This window comes from Callospermophilus lateralis, chromosome 3 (assembly GCF_048772815.1).
Source record: "Callospermophilus lateralis isolate mCalLat2 chromosome 3, mCalLat2.hap1, whole genome shotgun sequence".
NCBI classification, from domain to species: domain Eukaryota; kingdom Metazoa; phylum Chordata; class Mammalia; order Rodentia; family Sciuridae; genus Callospermophilus; species Callospermophilus lateralis.
Genome location: NC_135307.1, coordinates 161,213,937 through 161,237,851, shown reverse-complemented (window position 1 = coordinate 161,237,851; position 23,915 = coordinate 161,213,937). Strand labels below are relative to the sequence as shown.

Below are 23,915 nucleotides of genomic sequence, written 5' to 3'. Positions count from 1 at the left end.
GTTCCCTTGAGCAGTATGTAGTGTCCTTGTTTATCCCTTTTGATTAACTTTGGCTTGAAGTCTATTTTATTTGATACAAGTATGGACACCCCTGCTTGCTTCTGGGGTCCGTATGAGTGATATGATTTTTCCCAACCTTTCACCTTCAGTCTGTGTATGTCTTTTCCTATCAGATGCATCTCCTGTAGGCAGCATATTGTTGGATCTTTTTTTTAATCCATTCTACTAGCCTATGTCTTTTGATTGGTGCATTTAAGCCATTAACATTTAGGGTTACTATTGAGATATGGTTTGTATTTCCAGCCATATTTGGTTATGTACAATACTTAACATGATTTGTTTTTCCTCTATGCTTAGTTTTTCCTTTACTGTACTACCTCCCGCTGTTGGTTTTCATTGTTATTTTTCATTTCCTCTTCCTGTAATGTTTTGCCAAGGATGTTTTGAAGAGCTGGTTTTCTAGCTGCAAATTCTTTTAACTTTTGTTTATCGTGGAAGATTTTTATTTCATCTCCAATCCTGAAGCTTAATTTCGCTGGATACATGATTCTTGGTTGGAACCCTTTTTCTTTCAGCGTTTGAAATATGTTGTTCCAGGATCTTCTAGCTTTCAGAGTCTGTGTTGAAAGATCAGCAGTTATCCTGATTGGTTTACCTCTATATGTAATCTGCTTCCTTTCTCTTGTGGCTTTTAAGATTCTCTCCTTATTCTGTATGTTGGGCATCTTCATTATTATGTGTCTTGGTGTGGATCTCTTATGATTTTGTATATTAGGTGTCCTGTAGGCTTCTAGTATTTGGATTTCTTTTTCATTCTTTAAGTCTGGGAAGTTTTCTAGTATTATTTCATTGAATAGATTTCTCATTCCCTTGGTTTGGACCTCTGTACCCTCTTGTATCCCAATAACTCTTAGGTTTGGTTTCTTGATGTTATCCCATAATTCTTGGATGTTCTGCTCATGGTTTCTTAACATTCTCGCTGAGCTGTCTATGTTCTTTTCAAGTTGAAAAACTTTGTCTTTGTTGTCTGAAGTTCTATCTTCTAAGTGTTCTACTCTGCTGCTAATACTCTCATTTGAGCTTTTAATTTGGTTTATTGTTTCCTGCATTTCCAGGATTTCTGTTTGTTTGTTTTTTATATCCTCTATCTCCCTATAGAGTTGATCTTTTGCTTCTTGGATTTGTTTATGTAATTCATTGTCAAAGTGATTTTTCATTGTCTGAATTTGATGTATAATGTCTTCCTTGAGACTCCAGATCATCTGAAGCATGTATATCTTGAACTCTTTGTCTGACATTCCATCAGCTGCAGATATTACTTCATCTAATGTTGAATTGACCTGTATTGTTTGTGGTCCTTTCTTTCCTTGTCTTTTCATACTGCTCATGATTCTTTATAGCTTTGTAAAACTGTTGTGCTAATGTTTTTCCCCTTATATATTTGTATTGTTCGTGTATAGCTCCAAAATCCCTCTTTTGCAGAGAAAGACAATGTTAACAGATCCCAATATCAACAGTACATTATCTAGGCACAAGTTTTCATTATTAATACATTTATAGTTAGATTCTAAGACTATAGATATTGGTTTTAATTATTACTTAAGAATATATTTCTTAGTTTCATAAAAGGCGTACCATATCTGGTGTCATATAGAAAACTTAATTTCAGATGAAGGATGTTATACTTAGAGGGAAAGGAGTGAGGGTATGAGGTTAAACTAACTTAGCACCTTTGGAGAACTCTAACCACTAGACTGGTAATTTATGGAAGAATGTATATATTCAAACTCCTATCTATTTAGATAGTTACCCTATGTATAGATAGCAAAAGTTAGGAGGTTGAAAGTGGGATAGAGAGAATACGAATTTAAAAAAAAAGAAAAAAAATAACAAGGAAGAAAAGAGAAATAAGAGAAGGGAAAGGGAAGTAAGATAGAAATAAAGAAAAAAAATGGGGGGTAGGTGGGGTATATGCAATTCCTGTATATTATATTACTTTGGTAATTCGGTTGTTCATGTACAGTTCTTGATTTCACATATGCTGAAGTTGTGGAAGAGAGAGAAGAAAAGAGAAAGAGAGCAAAAAAAAAAAAAAAAAAAAAAAAAAAAAAAGTCTCTCAGAACACTGTTTTCCTTGCTTCCAGTAGGTGGTGTTGTCTATTCCTAGCTCGAGCCTCTGTATTCAGGGTGGTGGGTATAGCCAGTTTGAAAGGAAATGAGCTTCCACCTGTATCTTCCCTACCCTAGTCTCTGAGGTAGAAACCAGGTGCCTGTACAGTTGTTGTTTTGCGTTGATAGCTACAACCCCCAAAAGCTTGTGGGAAATAATTTGAGTTATCGCAGCTAAGGGTGGGGGAGTTGGAAACCGGGTACCTGGATCTGCTGCAGAACTGTGCTGGTAGCCACACCCCCTTTGATGGGTTTTAAGGGTTGATGGGCTTCCTCTGGACTAGCACTGGGGGCGGGGGCCGGACTTTCTCCTCCGGTCTGGCTAGGCGCCTGGCGTGTCTTCCTCCTCCGGTCTCCGCTGAGTTAATTTCGGGGTCCAGATGAGTTGGTAGAATTTGAGAGAGGTGAGGATCACAAGAGGATAAGGAAAGGATGACAAGTGATGGGATGTCAGGTCCTCATCAGGCTCTCCAGTTTCTGCTGGATCTTTTATTATTATTTTTTTATCCCAGGTCCTTACACAAGCTAAGCAAGTACTCTACCACTGAGCCATAACCCCAGCACTCACTTAGTTGTTTTAAGTGCTCAGACCATCTTCTAGGTCATTACTTAAATCACAAAATAGTAGTCAGAAAATTGCTTTTAAAATTGTTTTAGTATGTAGTATTCACAAGTAAATTTTCTGTTTTTCTTAATGTTGTACTGTGTACAATAATATACAATTATTATATAGAACATTAGTTTTAATGGCATCCAGATGAAAAATTCAAAATTTATTCTTTAATTTTAAATACAAGGCAAAACCTTTTCCTCCTCGCCCTCGCCCCCAAATATTGGGAGTTGAACACAGGGTACTTTACCAATGAGCTACATTCCCAGACCTTTTTATTTTTTATTTTGAGACAGAGTCTCAATAAGTTGCAGAGGTTGACCTTGAACTTGCAATTCTCCTGCCTCAGCCTCCTGAATTGCTGGGATTATAGCATGTGCCATCACACCCACCTGCAAAAAAATGGACCCAAAATGTGAAAACTCTGGTGTGGTTGTTTTATTTCATCTGCTCAATGGACTGAGAAGTCTTTTGGCAGTGATATGAGTAAACAAGATGAATAAAGGAAAACAGAGATGAGTGAAGGGGCATTCCTGGGAATATTCTAGTTGTTACTCCCTGTCCCTTCCTGAGCACTGCCTTTATATTCTGTGCTACGAGACTCTACAGGTGACTTGTAATAAATATCCATTTCCACTTACTTTGTCATTTTTGCTTGAGCTAGTTTGAGTTGGTACTGTGGTACTGTGGTACTGTTGGTACTGTGTCATGTGCTAGAATTTTGTCAGTGTGGCATTGTTCAGGAGATAGGCTTCTTAAGAGGTGGAGCCTAGTGGGAGGTAATTTGGTCATTTGGAGGTATTACCTTTGGAAGCGATTAATGCTGTTTTGTGTCAGAGTGAGTAAGCTTTCATGAGAGTGAATTGTTATAAAGTGAGGCCACCCGTGCTTTTGGCCTCTTCTGGTTGCAGCCTTTTCTTTTCCCTTCTGCTTATCATGTGTGACCCAACCAAGGGACACCTCACTAAAGACTAAACATTAAGGCCACTCAGTCTTGGACTTTCAACCTCTACAATTGTAACTAAATACATCTCTTTTTTTTACAAGTCACAGAAAATGGACTAATAAAGTTGGTTTATGTTATGTGCAACAATTCTAAGGCAATGGATAGGGAAATTGAGGTTCACTCAAACACAAAGAAATGCTAAGGAACACAACAGTTCCTAGATGGTTTCTGTTAATTCTTAGGTTCTCCAGGAGAATACTAAAATTGTCATAGAACTCCAAGTCCAGATAATAGATCTAAAAGGAGGAACATGTAGATCAGATCATAGTTTCCATAGCTTTTATTTAGTCAATTAATGAGCTACTATCAGAATAAACCTGTTCCAAGATGGACCTAAAAGCATATACCTATAATCCCCGATAGTTGGGAGGCTAATGTGGAAGGATCACTTGAATCAACAAGTTCAAGATCAGCCTGGGAAACACAGCAAGACCCTGTCTCAAAAAAATAAAATAAAAATCCTGCTTCAGTTTTTAGTTATCCTACTTCTAACTAAAATGTCTTTCCTTCCCAGCTCTTAGTTTAGTTCGATTTTTTTTCCAAAAAAGTTTTTAATTTAATACATTCTATTGACCACTTCCTGCCTTGCTCATCAGATGAACTTTTTGAAATATGATAAGGTGCATTATTTCCAACTGGTCCAAGTGAAAATATACTAATTTCAGATTTTAGAAAAAAAAAGGCTCAAAAAACCCATAACAGCTTATGCAAGAGAAATAGCACATGATCGATAATGACTCAATTTTAATTTTTAAAAATTAATGGAGAGAACTCATAAACCCCAAAGCAGACATTTCTCACAACTTTCCCTAACACAATATAATCTGTTATTCTATTTGCTTTGGCACTGTCACACAATGTGGAGATTCCATCCCCATATTTTGGCAAAATTTGAGTAATGTAGAACCCACACTTAAGGCTGGGCACAGCTTCTCACACTTTTTCATTTTCCCATGTGTCTGATTCTGGCTTGCCTTTGGCAAATTCTCCTTTATAAACTTTTAGAGGAAGGTGATAATGTGAACCCAGAGACGCTGAAAATAGTTTGTAACTATAATGGCAGTAGTGCTTGTAGAATAAAGGGTCCCAACTGCCTTCTAAGGGGGTTTATCTCACTTCTTTTGACTCATGTCCACATCCAGAAATCTGGGAACCATAGAGTACTGAGCAATTTCAAGTTGCAAACAGTGTGACCACAATGTAATAGAGTTTCTTTAAGAACATGAAGAAATGATCTGCAATATTCTCAAAACAGATCAAGATAGTTCACAAAGACTATAGCCCAATGCCACACTATAGTTGTCTTTGTATTAATTAAGATATAGATGGAATAATAAATAACATAGACCTGATAAAGAGGCTTACACAAGATGGGGTTTGATTTTTCTATCACTGTCTTAGAAAAGACAGTTCATGGGCTGGGGCTCAGTGGTAGAGTGCCTGCCTTGCACACGTGAGGCACTGGGTTCGATCCTCAGCACCACATAAAAATAAATATATTGTGTCCATCTACAACCAAATATGTGTGTGTATGTATGTATATGTGTGTGTGTGTGTGTGTGTGTGTGTGTGTGTGTGTGTGTATATATATATATATATATATATATATATATATATATATATATATATATAAAAGACAGTTCATGGATGAAATGGTGATGATGCTCTACAAAGTCTTCACTGATCCAGCTTTTTCCAGTTTACTACTGATAATAGAATGTATAATAGAATAGCAAGTAGAATGCAACTTTTGTCTTCAGGATCCAAGATGCCTGCTAAAGCTCTAGCTATTGCATTTGTATTCCAGGAAGTAAGAGTCAAAGAAGAGAAGCAAAGAGACAAAATTTGCTAGTATGCTGACTTCAAAGATTTCTAGAAGCTGTCATTTGTTTCTACACCAAGTTGTAAAGGAGAATGGGTAAATCTTCATTTATGGAAAGCACTTTGCTTCACTAAATAAGTCTATTTCTATGGAAGATGGAAAAAAGGAAACAGTGTTTTCATTTATAGACACTTACAGTTCCTTGGGGACCTTTCTCGATCTATCCTGCTCAATGATCCCTTGTACTTTACTTTAGCTTCTGTGCAAAGTTTTCTCTAATTATTATGTAATAATATTACATAATAATCTGCTAATTATTATGTAATCTCTGTTTGCAAAAAATAAAGATTTAGGTAATCTCAAATAATGGAACATTTACTGTCATATACAGTCATTCTTTGGTATTCCAGAACTCACTACAGATACCCAAATCTATGCATGTTCAAGTCCCTTATAAAAAATTGTGCAGTATTTGTATATAACCTATACACATCCTCCCATATAATTTAAATCATCTCCAGATTACTTAGAATATTCTGAAAATGTAAATGCTAAGTAAATAGTTTTTATAATATTATGTAGGGACTAATGACAAGAAAAAAATTTCTGTACACATTCAGTACAGACCTAATTTTTCTCCAAATATTTTCCATCCAGAGTTGGTTGAATCTGAGGATGCAGAGCCCATGCAGAGAATACGGAGGGCTGACTATAATACATTTTTTAAAGGTAGGGGTAGATTTTCATCAAATGTCAAATGTAGCAGATGTCATTTTCCAAAAATTAGTTAACAATATTGCTGGGCAGATACTGTCTTTCAGAACTTTGTCACTTCATTAGGGGGTGTGTTTTACGTCCTCTTACTTGGAAAGACCTGTTTAACTGCCTCTGCTAATAGAGTATGAATGGCAAAATACTCCAACTTGTGAGACTAGGTCATAAAAAGTGAGAGTTTTCATCACCATTGAAACTCAGCTATCATGATCCCAGCTAACAGCCAGCACAAACTTGCAAGCCCTGTGAAGGCACCATCTTGGATGCAAACCCTCCAGCTCTCAGCAATCACCCCAGCTGATGCCAAGGAGGGAATAGGTGAGCCTTCTCCAGGAAGCTCTATACAAATCTTGTAATAATCAATTATCAGGGTTTGTTTTAAGCTGCAGTTTTGAAGACTACAAGCAATAGGCAACCAGTAAAGACCCAGTATGGTCCAGGTGACTAGTTTATCTTTGTATGCTTGAGTACCAGTGAGGATCCAATCATGAGATAGATAAAATAATTTAAGCAGGGAAAGTTCAAAGCATTATCCATTGTAATGGAATTAGACTAAAAGGATTAACAACTAAGAGGTAACTAGGGAAGACTGAACTCTTAGGAATTGTGAATATAGGAAATCGCCAATTCCCAGGGAAAGGGGAAGGAGGGAGGGAGGGAGGGAGGGAGGGAGGGAGAGAGAGAGAGAGAGAGAGAGAGAGAGAGGGAGGGGGAGGGGGAGAGAACATGTACAACTGTGGCCTGCTGGATTGTGGGAAGTTTATTTCTGGGATGCCACACTGCCAAGACTAGCTAGAAATCTGGCTTCTGGAGAGCAGGAACTGTCTTCACAGGAGTTGGATAAAGAAAAGCATCTGAGAAAAATGAGTCAAACCAATAGCTGTTTCTTCAAAATTAATAAGTAGAATTAATAACTTTCTATGAAGACTGGTCAAGAAATACATGGCAAAGCCACAATTTACCAATATTAGGAATGAAACGGGGGATATTACCATAGATTCTCAGGATGTTACAAGGATAGAGAACATTGCAAAAAAAAATCACATCATTCCATAATTTATATGGAATAATGCCTCCTTACAAGCTATGAAAATTTACTGAATAGATAATCTGAATAGTCCTGCATGTATTGAAGAAACTGGACTTGTATTTAAAAGTTCCCTATTAAGAAAACTTCATGGTTTCACTGGCAATTCTCCCAACCTGTAAGTTAGAAATAACACAATTCTGCACATTCTTTTCCAGAAAATTCAAGTATTCATTCCTCTTCTCACTCACTCCATTTTATGAAGTTGTACTTATCCTGATATCGAAACTAGACAAAAAACATTACAAGACTACAGATCAATTTACATTCATGCAAAGTTTGTAGTTTATTCTAAAGTTAAATATAAACCAACCATATGATCCAGATTTCTACTCTTAGTATTTCCCCAAGAAAAGTGCAAACCTGTTTCACATACAAGACTGTACATGAATAGCAGCTTTGTAATTGCCCCAAACTGGAAATAACCTTGTTTAATATTGCCTGACGGATGGCAAGTTCCCTTTCCACAGAAAAGGAAACGAAAATCATGTGTAGATGGTTTTAATTATGACCTTTAATTTGCTTATGGCTTATTGTATGTATATCCCTTTGCTTTATAACGTCGTCACTTGTTGATTTGGGGTTTGGCCCTGTGATTTGCTTTGGCCACAAGAATAGCAGCAAATATGACACTGCGTTATGTAAAAACGTTCGTGTATTGGGACTTTTGATGTAGTTGAGAACACTCTATCACCATGTGAAGAAGCCTATTATAGGTATTGGGAGAGAGAGAGATCCTTTAGCCAACATGGAGGCATCTCAGTTGAGTGGAATCTAGTTAAGTCTCAGCTGAGCTGACCCTTAATCCTCAGTCAACCCAGATTCTTTTTTTTTTTTTTTAAATACTTTTTTTAGTTGTAGATGGACACAGTATCTTTATTTATTTATTTTTATGTGGTGCTGAGGATTGAATCCAGGACCTCACACGTGCAACACAGGCGCTCTACCACTGAGCTACAGCCTCAGCCCAACTATAGATTCTTAATATGTTTGCCTTGTCAAGCGACTGCACTTTGAGGTGTTTGTTAAACAGCAAGTGCTAATAGACACAGTTAATATTAAGTTCATTTAAGTCTCTGATCTGGTGAACCCCAAAGCAAATTCCTTAGGTCTCCTTCCTTCCAAAGAAGTGGTTCCCAACCTTGGCTGCACAATAGAATTACCTGGGAAGCATTAAAAAATATCAATGCCTAGAACCTACCAGGATTATTGGGTCTGGGGTGCAGACTGGGCCCCTGAGATTTTTAAGACACACACCAAGCAATTCTAATGAACACAATCTCATATTGTCCTACTGTGTAATGAATCTGGAATGAGTATAATCTTCACTTTTCTGCTAGGTCTTTCTAATGTATTTCCCTCTAAGAATAAGTAGCAACTATACCCTACATAAAGCTGATCCAAGATTTTCTATGAAATTCTGAGAAACTACAGCTTTACCAGTAGAGTCACCAATTAAGATCCTTTTTAGATGTTACTGTTGATCTACTCTTCATGGTTCCAACAATAAAAAATCCAAAATGTGACCTTCAGAGTCACCAAAACTACCCTCACTTGTTCACTGAATTGTTACAGTGGCAATGTTTAATCCTGAGTTTTATCACCAGCAATAATTTGAGAACTCAATAATTTGAGAATTTTTGGTGTAGTTTATTTAGCAGAATTTGGTATCTGATAAGACTGTTCTCATTTTTTTTCCTACATAAAATATATCAACTCTTTGAGAAAATGAGTCAGGCCTGTGTACATGTTCAACTTATCTATTATAATTCTGTGCCTGACTAGCAAAATGAGATTTTATAATTAAATGTAGTGATTTAAAAACAAAATGTTCAAAAATAAAAATCCAAAACAAGCCAAACCACCAAAAGGCTCAGTTTAACAGGAACCTTAAAATCAAACTGAGTAATAATCCCTACCCTATGATTAACAATTTAAGGGAACAAAACTTCTTCCTTAAAAAGAATGAAATAAGAAGAATTATTGAACTGTTTATAGACTATACTCAAACATATTAAGATTCATGACTACTCGGTGATGAGAAAAGACTGGGAATTCAAGTATGTATCAAAAGGAATGTTTTATTTGGCTGAATAACCTAACGATGTTTTATTAAAAAAACACAATTCTGTTCAGATGCTCTGCATTTTCCTCTCTGTCAGAATGAACAATTAAATGTCCTCTTTTCTCTTCCCTTTCAGAAACCATTTAAATTCTCTCATTATTTTGAAATTGCTCTTGACTTTTTATCCTCTCACTCTTTAAAACATATGCTATATTATTAAGTTTGAATTTTTATACCCAAAATGTTAAGTTTACTATTAACCATATGCCTGGCCAAACACCTACTGCCGTTTAGAAGGTACCATATTTATAATTTGCTCCAAGTGACTATTTTGGTTTTATTTCCACTTACTTATATAGCACATCTAATTTTCTTGTTCAAGTGGTCAGTTAATAATTTATAAAACTTAGCCCAGATGAGATCCAAGATTATTAAGGCCTTGAAGGTATGTTTTATTTTAATTTTAAAAAGAATTAAGTTTTCCTTAAACTCTATAGCAGCATATCCACCCTTATAAAGCATTCCAAAAATCTGAAGGACAGACAGAAGAATTTTCTGCTGCTACAAATAGAAAAACCACTGTAGACCTCACGAACATTTCAAAAGCAATTATGAGCAATGAAAATTTGGAACTGCCTTTTCATGGAGTTGTCCTCTTAAAAAGAGATAAAGCCACATTTTCAGATATTTTTTTTCCAGAAAGCAGTTTACTTGAGGTACATAAAGTGAAACAAATCAGTTCTATGCAAAATAATAAAAATATTTTGTGCTTTTATTTATAAATTAATTCCATAAACAAACTACTAAGCATGACAAACAATAAAGCTCTTGGCTTCCATCCTTTATAGCTAGAAAATAAATAATTTTAGTAGCTATCTAAATTTGCCTCCTGCTTTCACAGAAATAAATGTATTATTACATATCCTTATTTTCAAATTGTCACTAACCTGTGACATGGACTTAAGAGTAGATATCACTTTGTTTTTACACAGAATTGTAAAGTCTTTTAAAAAGAAACTAACTAACTTAGAGTAACTTTCTATTAGTAGGAACTGAACTTCATAAAATATAAAATTGTTATAAATCCTATAATTCAGGTAATTTAATTAAGATTAATCTTTGGGAATACTGGTACAAATCTGCCATCCACAATTAGGTACAATAATTATGTACAGAGAAAAATTTTAGTATGGTCAGAAAAAGTTTTCATATTCTTGAAAAGCAGTTTCTCAGTATTCATTCTGTTTCTGTATACATCTCTATCCAAAAAGAAACAAGATCATCATTTGACTTTTTGTTTTTTTCTTGCTTGAAACTGTTCTGTTTTGTTTTTTACAGATTTAACCAGCATTGATAAGGCAGGATCAATAGACTTCTTTTGTGATGTCTTTTCAAACTCACTCTCTTTTCTCTTTATTAAAGCCTGAGTGAGTTCTTCTTTTTGTTCTCTCTGCCGGGCTTTCTCCTCAAGAATTTTTTCCATAGCTTTTGTTTTCTTGAAGTTAGGGTCTGAAGGATCCAAATTGAACAAGTGGGAAGTATACATTGCCTGAAACCGTGCATCACTAACATTTACCTGCAAATTCAAAAGAAATAAATAAATAAGTAAAATAAAAATTAGTAAACAAAGGCCCAGACATGAGGCCAAATTTAGAAAGGTAGCGTGTTGTTGGTCACATAAAATACACATCTGAGCATTTTGCACTGATTTATTATAAGAATTTCAGTGACGTTTTAAGGCCTACCTTTGGGCCATAAGGTGAAGGGCTTGTCATTCTTATTGCATTAGGACAATCTATTTGAACTATAGTGGTCCATATACTGGCTTTAAACTACAATGACTACAATGACTACTTTGACTATAGGAATGATACCCCTTGTTTACATCATGAAATAGATTTCTGGCCAGCATCAATTAGCCAATCAGGATGTCTCCTGCTGAGTTTTCTACAAAATTATTACACTCTGAGTACCTTTGAAGAAATTTTTAACTTGGTGTCAAGATAAAGTAGCTACTGAAGATGACTCATGAATCAAGATTTAACAACCTTGATGGGAAGGAATTCACCCCAAGACAAAGATCTAGTAAGATACAAGCCTCAAATTTATCTTCCACCTTTCTATAAAAACATTACAGTTCCACATTTAAGAGTATATTCTTCACTTCAGCCAGGCTTTTGAGTATTGCCAGGAATAAGGGTGACCAGAAAGAGAAACATGAATCTACTCGAAGATGAATCACAGTAAGGTCAGATGTGATACCAAAAACAACAAAGAAAATCTCATGAAAAATATTTTAATGCATGATTATTAATGTGTAAAGGCAGCTCTTATTATAGGAGATTTGACTACAAATCATTACTTGTTTTTTTTTTTTTTCATTAGAAAATCAATTCACCAACAACTTCAGTGAAACAAATGTAAAACTGACTCATACAAATTGGAGCCTCAAGAGGCCTCCAAGTCCTTCTTCATGTTAATCAGAAGTTATCTATATACTACCCTCATTCTTTAAAATTTCTCTATCTTCTGGGTCTTTTCTTCTATGTTAATTGTTGGAAATCTTTAAATAGTTAATCTTATTGGCTGTTTGTAAGTTTTCTGTAGAGGGCTCAAAGTCATGCATAAGGACTCTGTGGCCATTAGGATTATGTACTCAGCAAAGAGGAAAAAGAAGGAGTGATGGAAATAAGAGAACAATAATTAAAAAAGCATGGGCTACTGTGCTGGCACTATACACAGCCAGAGTGTAACCCAGTGTGACATGAATCTGTTATTCCTCTGCTGGGCTTAATGAAGCAAGCCTTTCCCAGCATGAGCATCCCTGAGTGTGGGTTTAACAATAAAAGCTACATATTTTTTAGACACAACATGGCTACCAAAACTAAGTCAACTATTTCACCTACTGCTTATTAACCAAAGAAAGAGTGATTTGATTTACACTGGGGATGACCTATGTTAGCTTGTAGCTTTGGCTCCATCATGAGCCCTTCTCAAGACATTATTAAGGATAACTTTGACTACACTTAATTTCTACCTCCACAGTTTAGATTCAATTCTACCTTTAAGAAGCTAATAACTTGTATTCTTGGTTACCTCAAAGTCATCTTCTACTAATTCCTTCTTTTTCATAAGTTGCTTTTTCTTCTTTTTGCTAAGATTCTGGTGCTCCACAATCTTGTTATAATTGAAGTGTTTCTTGCTGTCCTCCTCCTCATCCATCATGAGCAAAGCCATTTCAGCCTGTGGAGAGAAGAAAAAGTTCAAATGTAAAAAAGTGGGTTTCTTTCATCACTGTTATTTAAAGACAATTATTTATATACTATGAATATAGAATAGAAAACCTCATCAACATTCTGGCTTACTCACAGACAATGATATGAACCATCAGCCACAGGGTGGGGAGAGACATGATAGCTCGCTCTTTTCAAGCAATAACACTAAATCTACCAAAAGACACTAAAACTATTTTGTGATGCAAACTGTAGTTTCCAGATGTGCACTTTAACAACAAGGAGAATTTTTTTTGCTTCTGTTGCCTTTACTTTTTCAACACTGACACTGTTTTTGAGGGTAGAATCTTAACATTTTCTTCTGAAATCTAGTATGTCTGTTTTCACCAGACACACACACACACACACACACACATTTATCAAACATGGTATTAAGTTTTTGAAAAAATGAAAAGAATCAAACAAATCAGCCATGGAGGCACACACCTGCAATCCTTGAGGCAGGAGGATTGCCAATTTGAGGCTAGCTTCAGCTAAGGATGTGGCTCAGTGATAAAGAACCTGTGAGTTCAATACTCAGTGCCCCCACCCACCAAAAATCAAGTAAACAATTTCATATACTAGAGAAAATAGAGTATGCTCCCTGACCTTTGCAAATCTTCCTATATTTCCACTTTGGATTGCTCTGACTTCCTTCATTTCTGTCACTGGCACTTACAGGTGAATTCTTTTCAGAGCCATTTTCCACAAAGATTTTCATTTCTTTTTAGTTTTTAAAAATTTTTACTTATTTATTTATTTTACTTGTTGATGGACCTTAATCTTATTTATGAGGTACTGAGAATTGAACCCAGTGCCTCACACATGCTAGGCATGTAGCTACCTACCACTGAGCTACAATCCAGCCTGCTTTGTTTCTCTTTAAATAATCTTATGAGTATTACTTATATGCAATGAACAGAAAATACAAAAATGCATTTAGATACAGCATTTTGGTAACCTGTGACTCACTTGTAGACAATGATGTGAACACCAGTCACAGGGGCATGTTGGTTCTAATTCCTTCCTCAGCAAAGAATACATAAGCTATGGACCTTTGGAGTCACTGAAGCATAAGATCCACTGCAGTTTCGATGAAGACTTATATAAACAGAAATTAGCATTCCACAAGTCATAATAGCAAAGTCTGTGTTACAGGGTGGATTCAGATTAAATTAAAGCTAACAGTAATATTTTTAGGTTTCAATAGTAAAAATTTCCTAGTTATAGTAAAAATTTTTAATAATGAGAATATTTTCTCTTAATTATAAAGGGATATACTCTGAGCTTTAGGCATTATACTAGTTGAAATACATTTGGCAAAGACTTTATTTATTTATTTGTTATCAGGGATTAAACCCAGGGATGCTTAACCACTAAGCCACATCCTCAGCCCTTTTCAATTTTTATTTCATTTTTAATTTTCTTCCTTTTAGTTGTCAGTGGACCTTTATTTATGTATATGCAGTGCTGAGAATTGAATAAGAATTGAACTCAGTGCCTCCTACATTCTAGGCAAGCACTCTACCACAGAGCCACAATCCCAGCCCCTTAATTTTTATTTTGAGATAGGTCTTGCCAAAGTGCTGCAGCTGGCTTTGAACTTGTGATCCTCCTGACTCAGCCTCCCAAGCTGCTGGGATACTACTAAAATATAATTACATAAAATTTATGTATAAATTTCATCACTAAAATAATTTATTTTTAAAATTAGGAACAATAAAAATTCACATGAACAACTTCAATTAAATTGCACATTTCAAATATCTACTAAGCATGTAACAATGACCACATTTTACCTTTTGTCTTTCTATTTCAGTTTCTTCCTCCAGAGATGTACCATCTTTTGCAGATTTCACTGATTTTTTCTTTATACCTGGCACAAAAACAATAATCTGTTTATGCTATGAATAAAAATGCAAAATATCTAGGAGTAATTTTAAAAATCAATATGTCACCTTCTCAAAGAAGAAATACATATAATCAACAAATATATAAAAAAATGTTCAACATCTCTAGCAATCAGGGAAATGCAAATTCAAACTACCTGAGATTTCACCTCATTCCAGTCAGAATGACAATTATCAAGAAACGAGGGGGGGAAAACGTACACTTATCCACTGTTGGTGGGACTCAAATTAGTACAACTACTCTTAAAAGCAGTATGGTGATTCCTCAAACAAACAAACAAACAAACAACAAAGAAACCCCACATGACTCAGTTAACCCACTCCTTGGGGTTTATCCAAAACATCTAAAATCAGCATACTATAGGGATGCAGTCACATCAATGATTAGAGTAGTTCAATTAACAAAAGCCAAGCTATGGAACCAAACCAGGTGCCTGTCAACAGATGAAGAGAGAGAGATATGTGATATATACACACAAGGAGTTTTACTTAGCCATAAAGAAGAATGAAATTATGGCATTTTCTGGTAAGTGGACGAAACTGGAGAACATTATGCTGAGTGAAATAAGCTAGACCTAGAAAGTCAAAGGTCTAATGGTTTCTCTTACATATGGAAGCTAGACAAAAATAAGGAGAATAAAGAAGGGGCAGGAAGGAATCCCACAAAAACAGAAGGAAGATCAGTGGAGTATAAGGGGGATGATGGGGAGAGTAGAAGAATAGGAAAGGAGAAGAACGGTGGAATGAAACTGACCAAAATATCCTATGTATATATATGAATACAGCACAGTGAATTTCACCTATATGTATATCTATAATGTACTAATTTTTTTTGTTTCTTTCTTTTAGTTTAAACAAGATTAAAAAAAGTTTTTATATTTGTTCTAATTAGTTATACATGACAGTAGAATGCATTTCGATACACTGTATACAAATGGGGCACAACTTTTCCTTTCTCTGGCTGAACATGGTGTAGAGTCACACCAGTAGTATAATCATACATGTATACAGGGTAACAATGTCTGTGTCTGTGTCATTCCATTGTCCTTCCCAATTCCATTCCCCCTCCCCTCCCCTCACTCCTCTTTTTACAGTCCAAAACTCCTTCATCCCCTTATCCATTGTGCATTAGCATCCATTTATCAGAAAAAAAACAGATAAGGTACTAATTTTAAAAAACTATAAATAAAATAGAAGAAAGATCAGTAAAATAGTGAAATGGGAATGGGGGGAGGGAGAAGGAGAGGAAAAGTACTGGTAACTGAATTGAAGCAAATCAAATTCCATGTTTATATAATCATACCAAAATGAACCCCAGTATTATGTATAACTATAATGCATTAATACAAAATTTTAAAATGTGTGAAAACTAAAGAAGAAAACAATGAAAGAAGGATATCAATATGGATAGAATAAATACAATGTTCCTGGATAAGGTGACAACATGATAAAGAAGAAATTTCCTCTTCAAGTAATATATAACTTACAATATCAGCAAAAAAGAAAAACCAAATAATTTCAACAGATGCAGAATAAGCATTTGATAAAATTCAATATTCATTAATGATAAAAAAAAATTTAAGGAAATTCTAAATAAAATTCCATTCAAGGAAATCTTTACAAATATTATTAAGATAGACTTAAATATTAAGACAAATTGTGATAAAATATACTAAAAAGTGAAATAGGGTTGGGGGTATAGCTTAGTGAAAGAGTTCTGCCTAGCAAGAGCAAGGCCCTGGGTTCAATCCTCCTCCTTCATAATCAACAAATAAACAAACAAAAAAGAAGTAAAATAACCAAAACATTCCTATTCTATGTAAGGAAGACAACAGAACAATATTCTTTGTACTTTTCAATGAAAAAAGAAGAGATTATTCAACAATGGGTGCTGGACAATTTGTTTTATTTTGGAAAAAATTATAGGTTATAGTCTTACCTCATGATATACAGGAAAATAAAATGTAGGTGTATTTAGAAGTTAGACATTAAACACTCACACCTACACAAAAAACCCTATAGAACAGGGAACAGCTACTTGGTCATAAACACAAGAAATATTTTCTTCGCATAAAAACACTGAAGAAATCAAGAAGTGTGGGGAAGGACAAGGGGGAAACCAAGCAATTTGAATATATAAACTCTTTAATACCACACCTAGAAAGTCACTTGTAAAATGAAAAGAACTTAACTTTATGACAATTTGATGGTCTCTGTTAAGTTTAACAAAACCCTTTTGCTTTCTCTAGAGACAAATATGATCTTCAGATAATTTTCTGGCTGTATTACTGGGCAAAACTATGTGTGGTAAAAGTGGCTCCTGATTTAGGTCTCTCAATGCTCTTGGCTTTCGTGGATACAGTGACACTTTTTTTAAAATTTTTTATTAGTTATTGATGGACCTTTATTCATTTATTTGGAGAATTGAACCCAGTGTCTCACACATGCTAGGCAAGCGATCTAGCACTGAGCCACAAACCCAGCCCACAGTAACTCTTATAACTGGTATAAAGTCTGATATGCAAAGATCTAGAAGTCATGTGTTGTTGAAGCTGTTGAAAAGAAATCAGTGAGAGCCGCCGCCCACGCCTGCAAGGTAGGCAGACCTGCGACCCACCAGCAGAACAGGCCCAGTGGCCCCCGGAGGGGCAGAGCCGCCGCCTGCGCCTGTGAGGGAGATTTTGCAACTATACAAGAACAATTTACATATATAGGGGGAAAATTCAATAACACAACAGTTTCACCAAGCAGAAAGAAACGCAAGCAGTATGAAAAGACAAGGAAAGAAAGGACCACAAGCAATGCAGCTCATTTCAACGTTAGAAGAGGTAATAGCTGCAGCAGATGGAATGTCAGATAAAGAATTCAGGATATACATGCTTCAGATGATCTGGAGTCTCAAGGAAGACATTAGACAGCAAAATCAGACAATGAAAGATCACTTCGACAATGAATTACATAAACAAATCCAAGAAGCAAAAGATCAATTATACAGGGAGATAGAGGTTATAAAAAACAAACAAACAGAAATCCTAGAAATGCAGGAAGCAATAAACCAACTTAAAAACTCAATTGAGAATACTACCAGCAGAGTAGAACACTTAGAAGATAGAATATCAGACAATGAAGACAAAGTATTTCAACTTCAAAAGAACACAGACAGCTCAGCAAGACTGTTAAGAAACCATGAGCAGAACATCCAAGAAATATGGGATAACATAAAAAGACCAAACTTAAGAGTCACTGGGATACAGGAAGGTATAGAGGTCCAAACTAAAGGAATGAGCAATCTGTTCAATGAAATAATACGAGAAAACTTCCCAGAATTGAAGAATAAGACAGAATCCCAAATCCTAGAAGCCTACAGGACGCCGAATGTGCAAAATCAAAAAATCCACACCTAGACACATAATAATGAAGATGCCCAACATACAGAATAAGGAGAGAATTTTAAAAGCTACAAGAGAAAGGAAGAAGATTACAATTAGGGGTAAACCTATCAGGATAACAGCTGATCTTTCAACACAGACTCTGAAAGCTAGAAGATCCTGGAATAACATATTTCCAACCAAGAATTGTGTATCCAGCGAAATTAAGCTTCAGGATGGAAGATGAAATTAAAACCTTCCACGATAAACAAAAGTTAAAAGAATTTGCAGCTAGAAAACCATCTCTTCAAAACATCCTCGGCAAAACATTAGAGGAAGAGGAAATGGAAAATAACAATGAAAACCAACAGTGGGAGGTAGTACAGTAAAGGGGGGAAAAATAATCAAAGAGGAAAAACAAACCATGTTAAGTAACATAAATAAACAAATATGGCTGGAAGAACAACCCATATCTCAATAATAACCCTAAATGTTAATGGCTTAAACTCACCAATTAAGAGACATAGGTTAGTAGAATGGATCACAAAAAAAGACCCAATAATATGCTGCCTACAGGAGACGCATTTGATAGGAAAAGACATACATAGACTGAATGTGAAAGGTTGGGAAAAATCATATGACTCATATGGACTTCGGAAACAAGCAGGAATGTCCATACTCATATCAAATAAAATAGATTTCAAGTCAAAGTTAATCAAAAGGAATAAAGAGGGACACTACATACTGCTCAAGGGAACCATACACCAACAAGACATAACAATCATAAATATATATGCCCCAAACAATGGTGCAGCTATGTTCATCAAACAAACTCTTCTCAAGTTCAAGAGTCTAATAGACCACCATACAATAATTATGGGAGACTTCAACACACCTCTCTCACCACTGGACAGATCTTCCAAACAAAAGTTGAATAAAGAAACTATAGAACTCAATAACACAATTAATAACCTAGACTTAATTGACATATGTAGAATATACCACCCAACATCAAGCAGTTACACTTTTTTCTCAGAAGCACATGGATCCTTCTCAAAAATAGATCACATATTATGTCACAGGGCAACTCTTAGACAGTATAAAGGAGTAGAGATAATACCATGCATCTTATCTGATCATAATGGAATGAAACTGAAAATCAACGACAAAAGAAGGAAGGAAAAATCATGCATCACTTGGAGAATGAACAATAGGTTACAGAAGACATCAAGGAGGAAATTTGAAAAATTCTTAGAGATAAATGAAAACACAGACACAACATATTGGAATGTATGGGACACATTGAAAGCAGTTCTAAGAGGAAAATTCATTGCTTGGAGTTCATTCCTTGAAAAAAGAAAAAACCAACAAATAAATGACCTCATACTTCATCTCAAAATCCTAGAAAAAGAAGAGCAAAACAACAGCAAAAGAAGTAGAAGGCAAGAAATAATTAAAATCAGAGCTGAAATTAATGAAATCGAAACAAAAGAAACAATTGAAAAAATTGACAAAACTAAAAGTTGGTTCTTTGAAAAAATAAATAAGATCGACAGACCTTTAGCCATATGCTAACGAAGAGAAGAAGAGAGAGAACTCAAATTACTAGCATACGGGATGAAAAAGGCAATATCACAACAGACACTTCAGAAATACAGAAGATAATTAGAAATTATTTTGAATCCTTATATTCCAATAAAATAGAAGATAGTGAAGGCATCGATAAATTTCTTAAGTCATATGATCTACCCAGATTGAGTCAGGAGGATATAGACAACCTAAACAGATCAATATCAATCGAGGAAATAGAAGAAGCCATTAAAAGACTACCAACTAAGAAAAGCACAGGACCGGATGGGTATACAGCAGAGTTTTACAAAACCTTTAAAGAAGAACTAATACCAATACTTTTCAAGCTATTCCAGGAAACAGAGAAAGAGGAAGAACTTCCAAATTCATTCTAGGAGGCCAACATCACCCTGATTCCTAAACCAGACAAAGACACTTCAAAGAAAGAAAACTACAGACCAATATCTCTAATGAATTTAGATGCAAAAATCCTCAAGAAAATTCTGGCAAATTGGATACAAAAACATATCAAAAAAATTGTGCACCATGATCAAGTAGGATTCATCCCTGGGATGCAAGGCTGGTTCAATATACGGAAAGCAAAAATGTTATTCACCACATCAATAGACTTAAAGATAAGAACCATATGATCATCTCGATAGATGCAGAAAAAGCACTGAACAAAGTACAACATCCCTTCATGTTCAAAACTCTAAAAAAACTAGGGATAACAGGAACATACCTCAATATTGTAAAAGCTATCTATGCTAAGCCTTAGGCTAGCATCATTCTGAACGGAGAAAAATTGAAGGCATTCCCTCTAAAATCTGGAACAAGACAGGGATGCCCTCTCTCACCACTTCTGTTCAACATAGTTCTCGAAACACTGGCCAGAGCAATTAGACAGACGAAAGAAATTAAAGGCATAAAAATAGGAAAAGAAGAACTTAAATTATCACTATTTGCAGATGACATGATCCTATACCTAGCAGGGTCTACAAAGAAACTATTAGCGCTAATAAATGAATTCAGCAAAATGGCAGGATATAAAATAAACACGCATAAATCAAAGGCATTCCTGTATATCAGCGACAAATCTTCTGAACTGGAAATGAGGAAAACAATTCCATTCACAAAATCCTCAAAAAAAAAAAATACTTGGGAATCAACCTAACAAAAGAGGTGAAAGATTTATACAATGAAAACTACAGAACCCTAAAGAGAGAAATAGAAGAAGATCTTAGAAGATGGAAAAATATACCCTGTTCATGGATAGGCAGAACTAACATCATCAAAATGGCGATATTACCAAAAGTTCTCTATAGGTTCAATGCAATGCCAATCAAAATCCCAACGGCATTTCTTGTGGAAAAAGATAAAGCAATCATGAAATTCATATGGAAAAATAAAAGACCCAGAATAGGAAAAGCAATTCTAAGCAGGAAGTGTGAATCAGGAGGTGTAGCGATACCAGATTTCAAACTGTACTACAAAGCAATAGTAACAAAAACAGCATGGTACTGGTACCAAAACAGGCGGGTGGACCAATGGTATAGAATAGAGGACACAGAAACCAAGCCACAAAATTACAACTATCTTATATTTGATAAAGGGGCTAAAAGCATGCAATGGAGGAAGGATAGCATCTTAACAAATGGTGCTGGGAAAACTGGAAATCCATATGCAACAAAATGAAACTGAATCCCCTCCTCTCGCCATGCACAAAAGTTAACTCAAAATAGATCAAGGACCTTGATATCAAATCAGAGATTCTGCATCTGATAGAAGAAAAAGGTGGCTCTGATCTGCATATTGTGGGGTCGGGTTCCAAATTCCTTAATAGGACACCCATAGCACAAGAGTTAATAACAAGAATCAACAAATGGGACTTACTTACACTAAAAAGTTTTTTTCTCAGCAAGAGAAACAATAAGAGAGGTAAACAGGGAGCCTACATCCTGGGAACAAATTTTTATTCCTCACACTTCAGATAGAGTCCTAATATCCAGAGTATACAAAGAACTCAAAAACTTAAACAATAAGAAACAAATAACCCAATCAACAAATGGGCCAAAGACCTGAACAGACACTTCTCAGAGGAGGACATACAATCAATCAACAAGTACATGAAAAAATGCTCACCATCTCTAGCAGTCAGAGAAATGCAAATCAAAACCACCCTAAGATACCATCTCACTCCAGCAAGATTGGCAGCCATTATGAAGTCAAATAAATACAGAGGATGTGGGGAAAAGGGTACACTTGTACACTGCTGGTGGGACTGCAAATCGGTGCGGCCAATTTGGAAAGCAGTATGGAGATTTCTTGGAAAGCTGGGAATGGAACCACCATTTGACCCAGCTATTCCCCTTCTCGGTCTATTCCCAAAAGACCTAAAAAGAGCATACTACAGGGACACTGCTACATCCATGTTCATAGCAGCACAATTCACAATAGCAAGACTGTGGAACCAACCTAGATGCCCTTCAATAGACGAATGGATAAAAAAAATGTGGCATTTATACACAATGGAGTATTACTCTGCATTAAAAAATGACAAAATCATAGAATTTGCAGGGAAATGGATGGCATTAGAGCAGATTATGCTAAGTGAAGTTAGCCAATCCCTAAAAAACAAATGCCAAATGTCTTCTTTGATATAAGGAGAGTAACTAAGAACAGAGTAGGGAGGAAGAGCATGAGAAGAAGATTAACATTAAACAGGGATGAGAGGTGGGAAGGAAAGGGAGAGAGAAGAGAAATTGCATGGAAATGGAAGGAGACCCTCAGGGTTATACAAAATTACATACAAGAAGAAGTGAGGGGAAAGGGAAAAAAAAAACAAGGGGGAGAAATGAATTACAGTAGATGGGGTAGAGAGAGAAGAGGGGAGGGGAGGGGAGGGAAGCGGGGATAGTAGAGGATAGGAAAGGCAGCAGAATACAACAGACACTAGTATGGCAATATGTAAATCAGTGGATGTGTAACCGATGTGATGCTGCAATCTATATACGGGGTAAAAATGGGTGTTCATAACCCACTTGAATCAAAGTGTGAAATATGATACGTCAAGAACTATGTAATGTTTTGAACAACGAACAATAAAAATTAAAGAAAAAGAAAAGAAATCAGTTCCTATTTGGGACATTATAGAGATGACTATTGAATATTCTGTCTCCTTTCCCTATGTCTGAGCTATTCTACTGAATTGACTGCTGTTAAGACTTGCACTAGAGAGAAACATGCAATGCTGCCCTGATGTGCCTTCTGGCCTGAATCCCTGTGGGTGCCAAGTGTGACACATTTGAGTCCTTTGAGTTTGCCTAGCAAAGCCTAAGATCCCTGGTGGGTACTGTGCCACTTCATCAAGTGGTCTTTGGAACATCTGACATTCATTGCTCACTGATGTGATATGAATTAAAGATAAAGTATTGCCTAGGATATACTCCTGCCAAAAATATTCAATATAAAACTAACCAAATAACTAGTCTAACTTTTAGCTTACTACAAATACAGAGGATAGAGGGACAGGAAACTATTAGAAAAACTAGAACGTGAGGCCTTCCAAATGATCTCTAGCCTGGGCTTTTGAAAAGCAAATGTTATAAAGGAAAAAAGCACATGGGTCTTTAAAACTATAATCAACTAAAAAGATAAAAATAAAAGTATTGTATGAACCCTGACTGAATTTGAGTTTGAAAAAAAAGCTATGTCACCAGTGTAACTGAAAATTCAAACATTAGATGCTATCAGTGTTTAATATCTTTTTGTTATATAGCTTTATGAAACATGATAAAAATATATAGGTAAAACAAAAGGCAAAATGATAACAATTGTGAGAAAATGATCTTTACTGTTAACTTTCAATTTTTCTGTTTATAAATTTTCATATTAAAAATAAATGGTTGCCCAGACCTTAAACTACACTACGGAGCAATAGAAACAAAGAGATCATGGTATTGGAACCAAAATATACCTGTAGACCAATGGTACAGAATAGAGGACTCAGAAACTAACCCACATAATTACAGTTATCTCATATTAGACGAAAGCACTCTTCAACAAATGATGCTGGGAAAACTGGAAATCCATATGCAAAAAATAAAATTAAACCCCTATCTCTCACCATGCACAAAACTCAACTCAAAGTGGATCAAGGACCTAGGAATTAAACCAGAGACCCTGCGCCTAATAGAAGAAAAAGTAGGCTCAAATCTGCATCATGTTAGATTAGGCCCCAACTTCTTTAATAAGACTCCTATA

At 35.5% G+C, this 23,915-nt stretch overlaps 1 protein-coding gene across 3 annotated transcripts in view; it reads right to left on the bottom strand.

The window, feature by feature from the left end:
- Positions 1 to 10,284: 10,284 nt before the first annotated feature.
- The window catches only part of Esf1 (ESF1 nucleolar pre-rRNA processing protein), a 72,353-nt gene continuing 58,722 nt past the window's right edge, over positions 10,285 to 23,915 (bottom strand). For all 3 annotated transcript variants that reach the window (XM_076848948.1, XM_076848947.1, XM_076848946.1), the window contains exons 12-14: positions 14,605 to 14,681; positions 12,630 to 12,776; positions 10,285 to 11,109 (exon numbers count right to left, since the gene is read on the bottom strand). In XM_076848948.1, the coding sequence (XP_076705063.1) occupies positions 10,816 to 11,109; positions 12,630 to 12,776; positions 14,605 to 14,681 (518 nt within the window). In that variant the 3' untranslated portion in view covers positions 10,285 to 10,815. The remainder of the gene's footprint in view (positions 11,110 to 12,629; positions 12,777 to 14,604; positions 14,682 to 23,915) is intronic.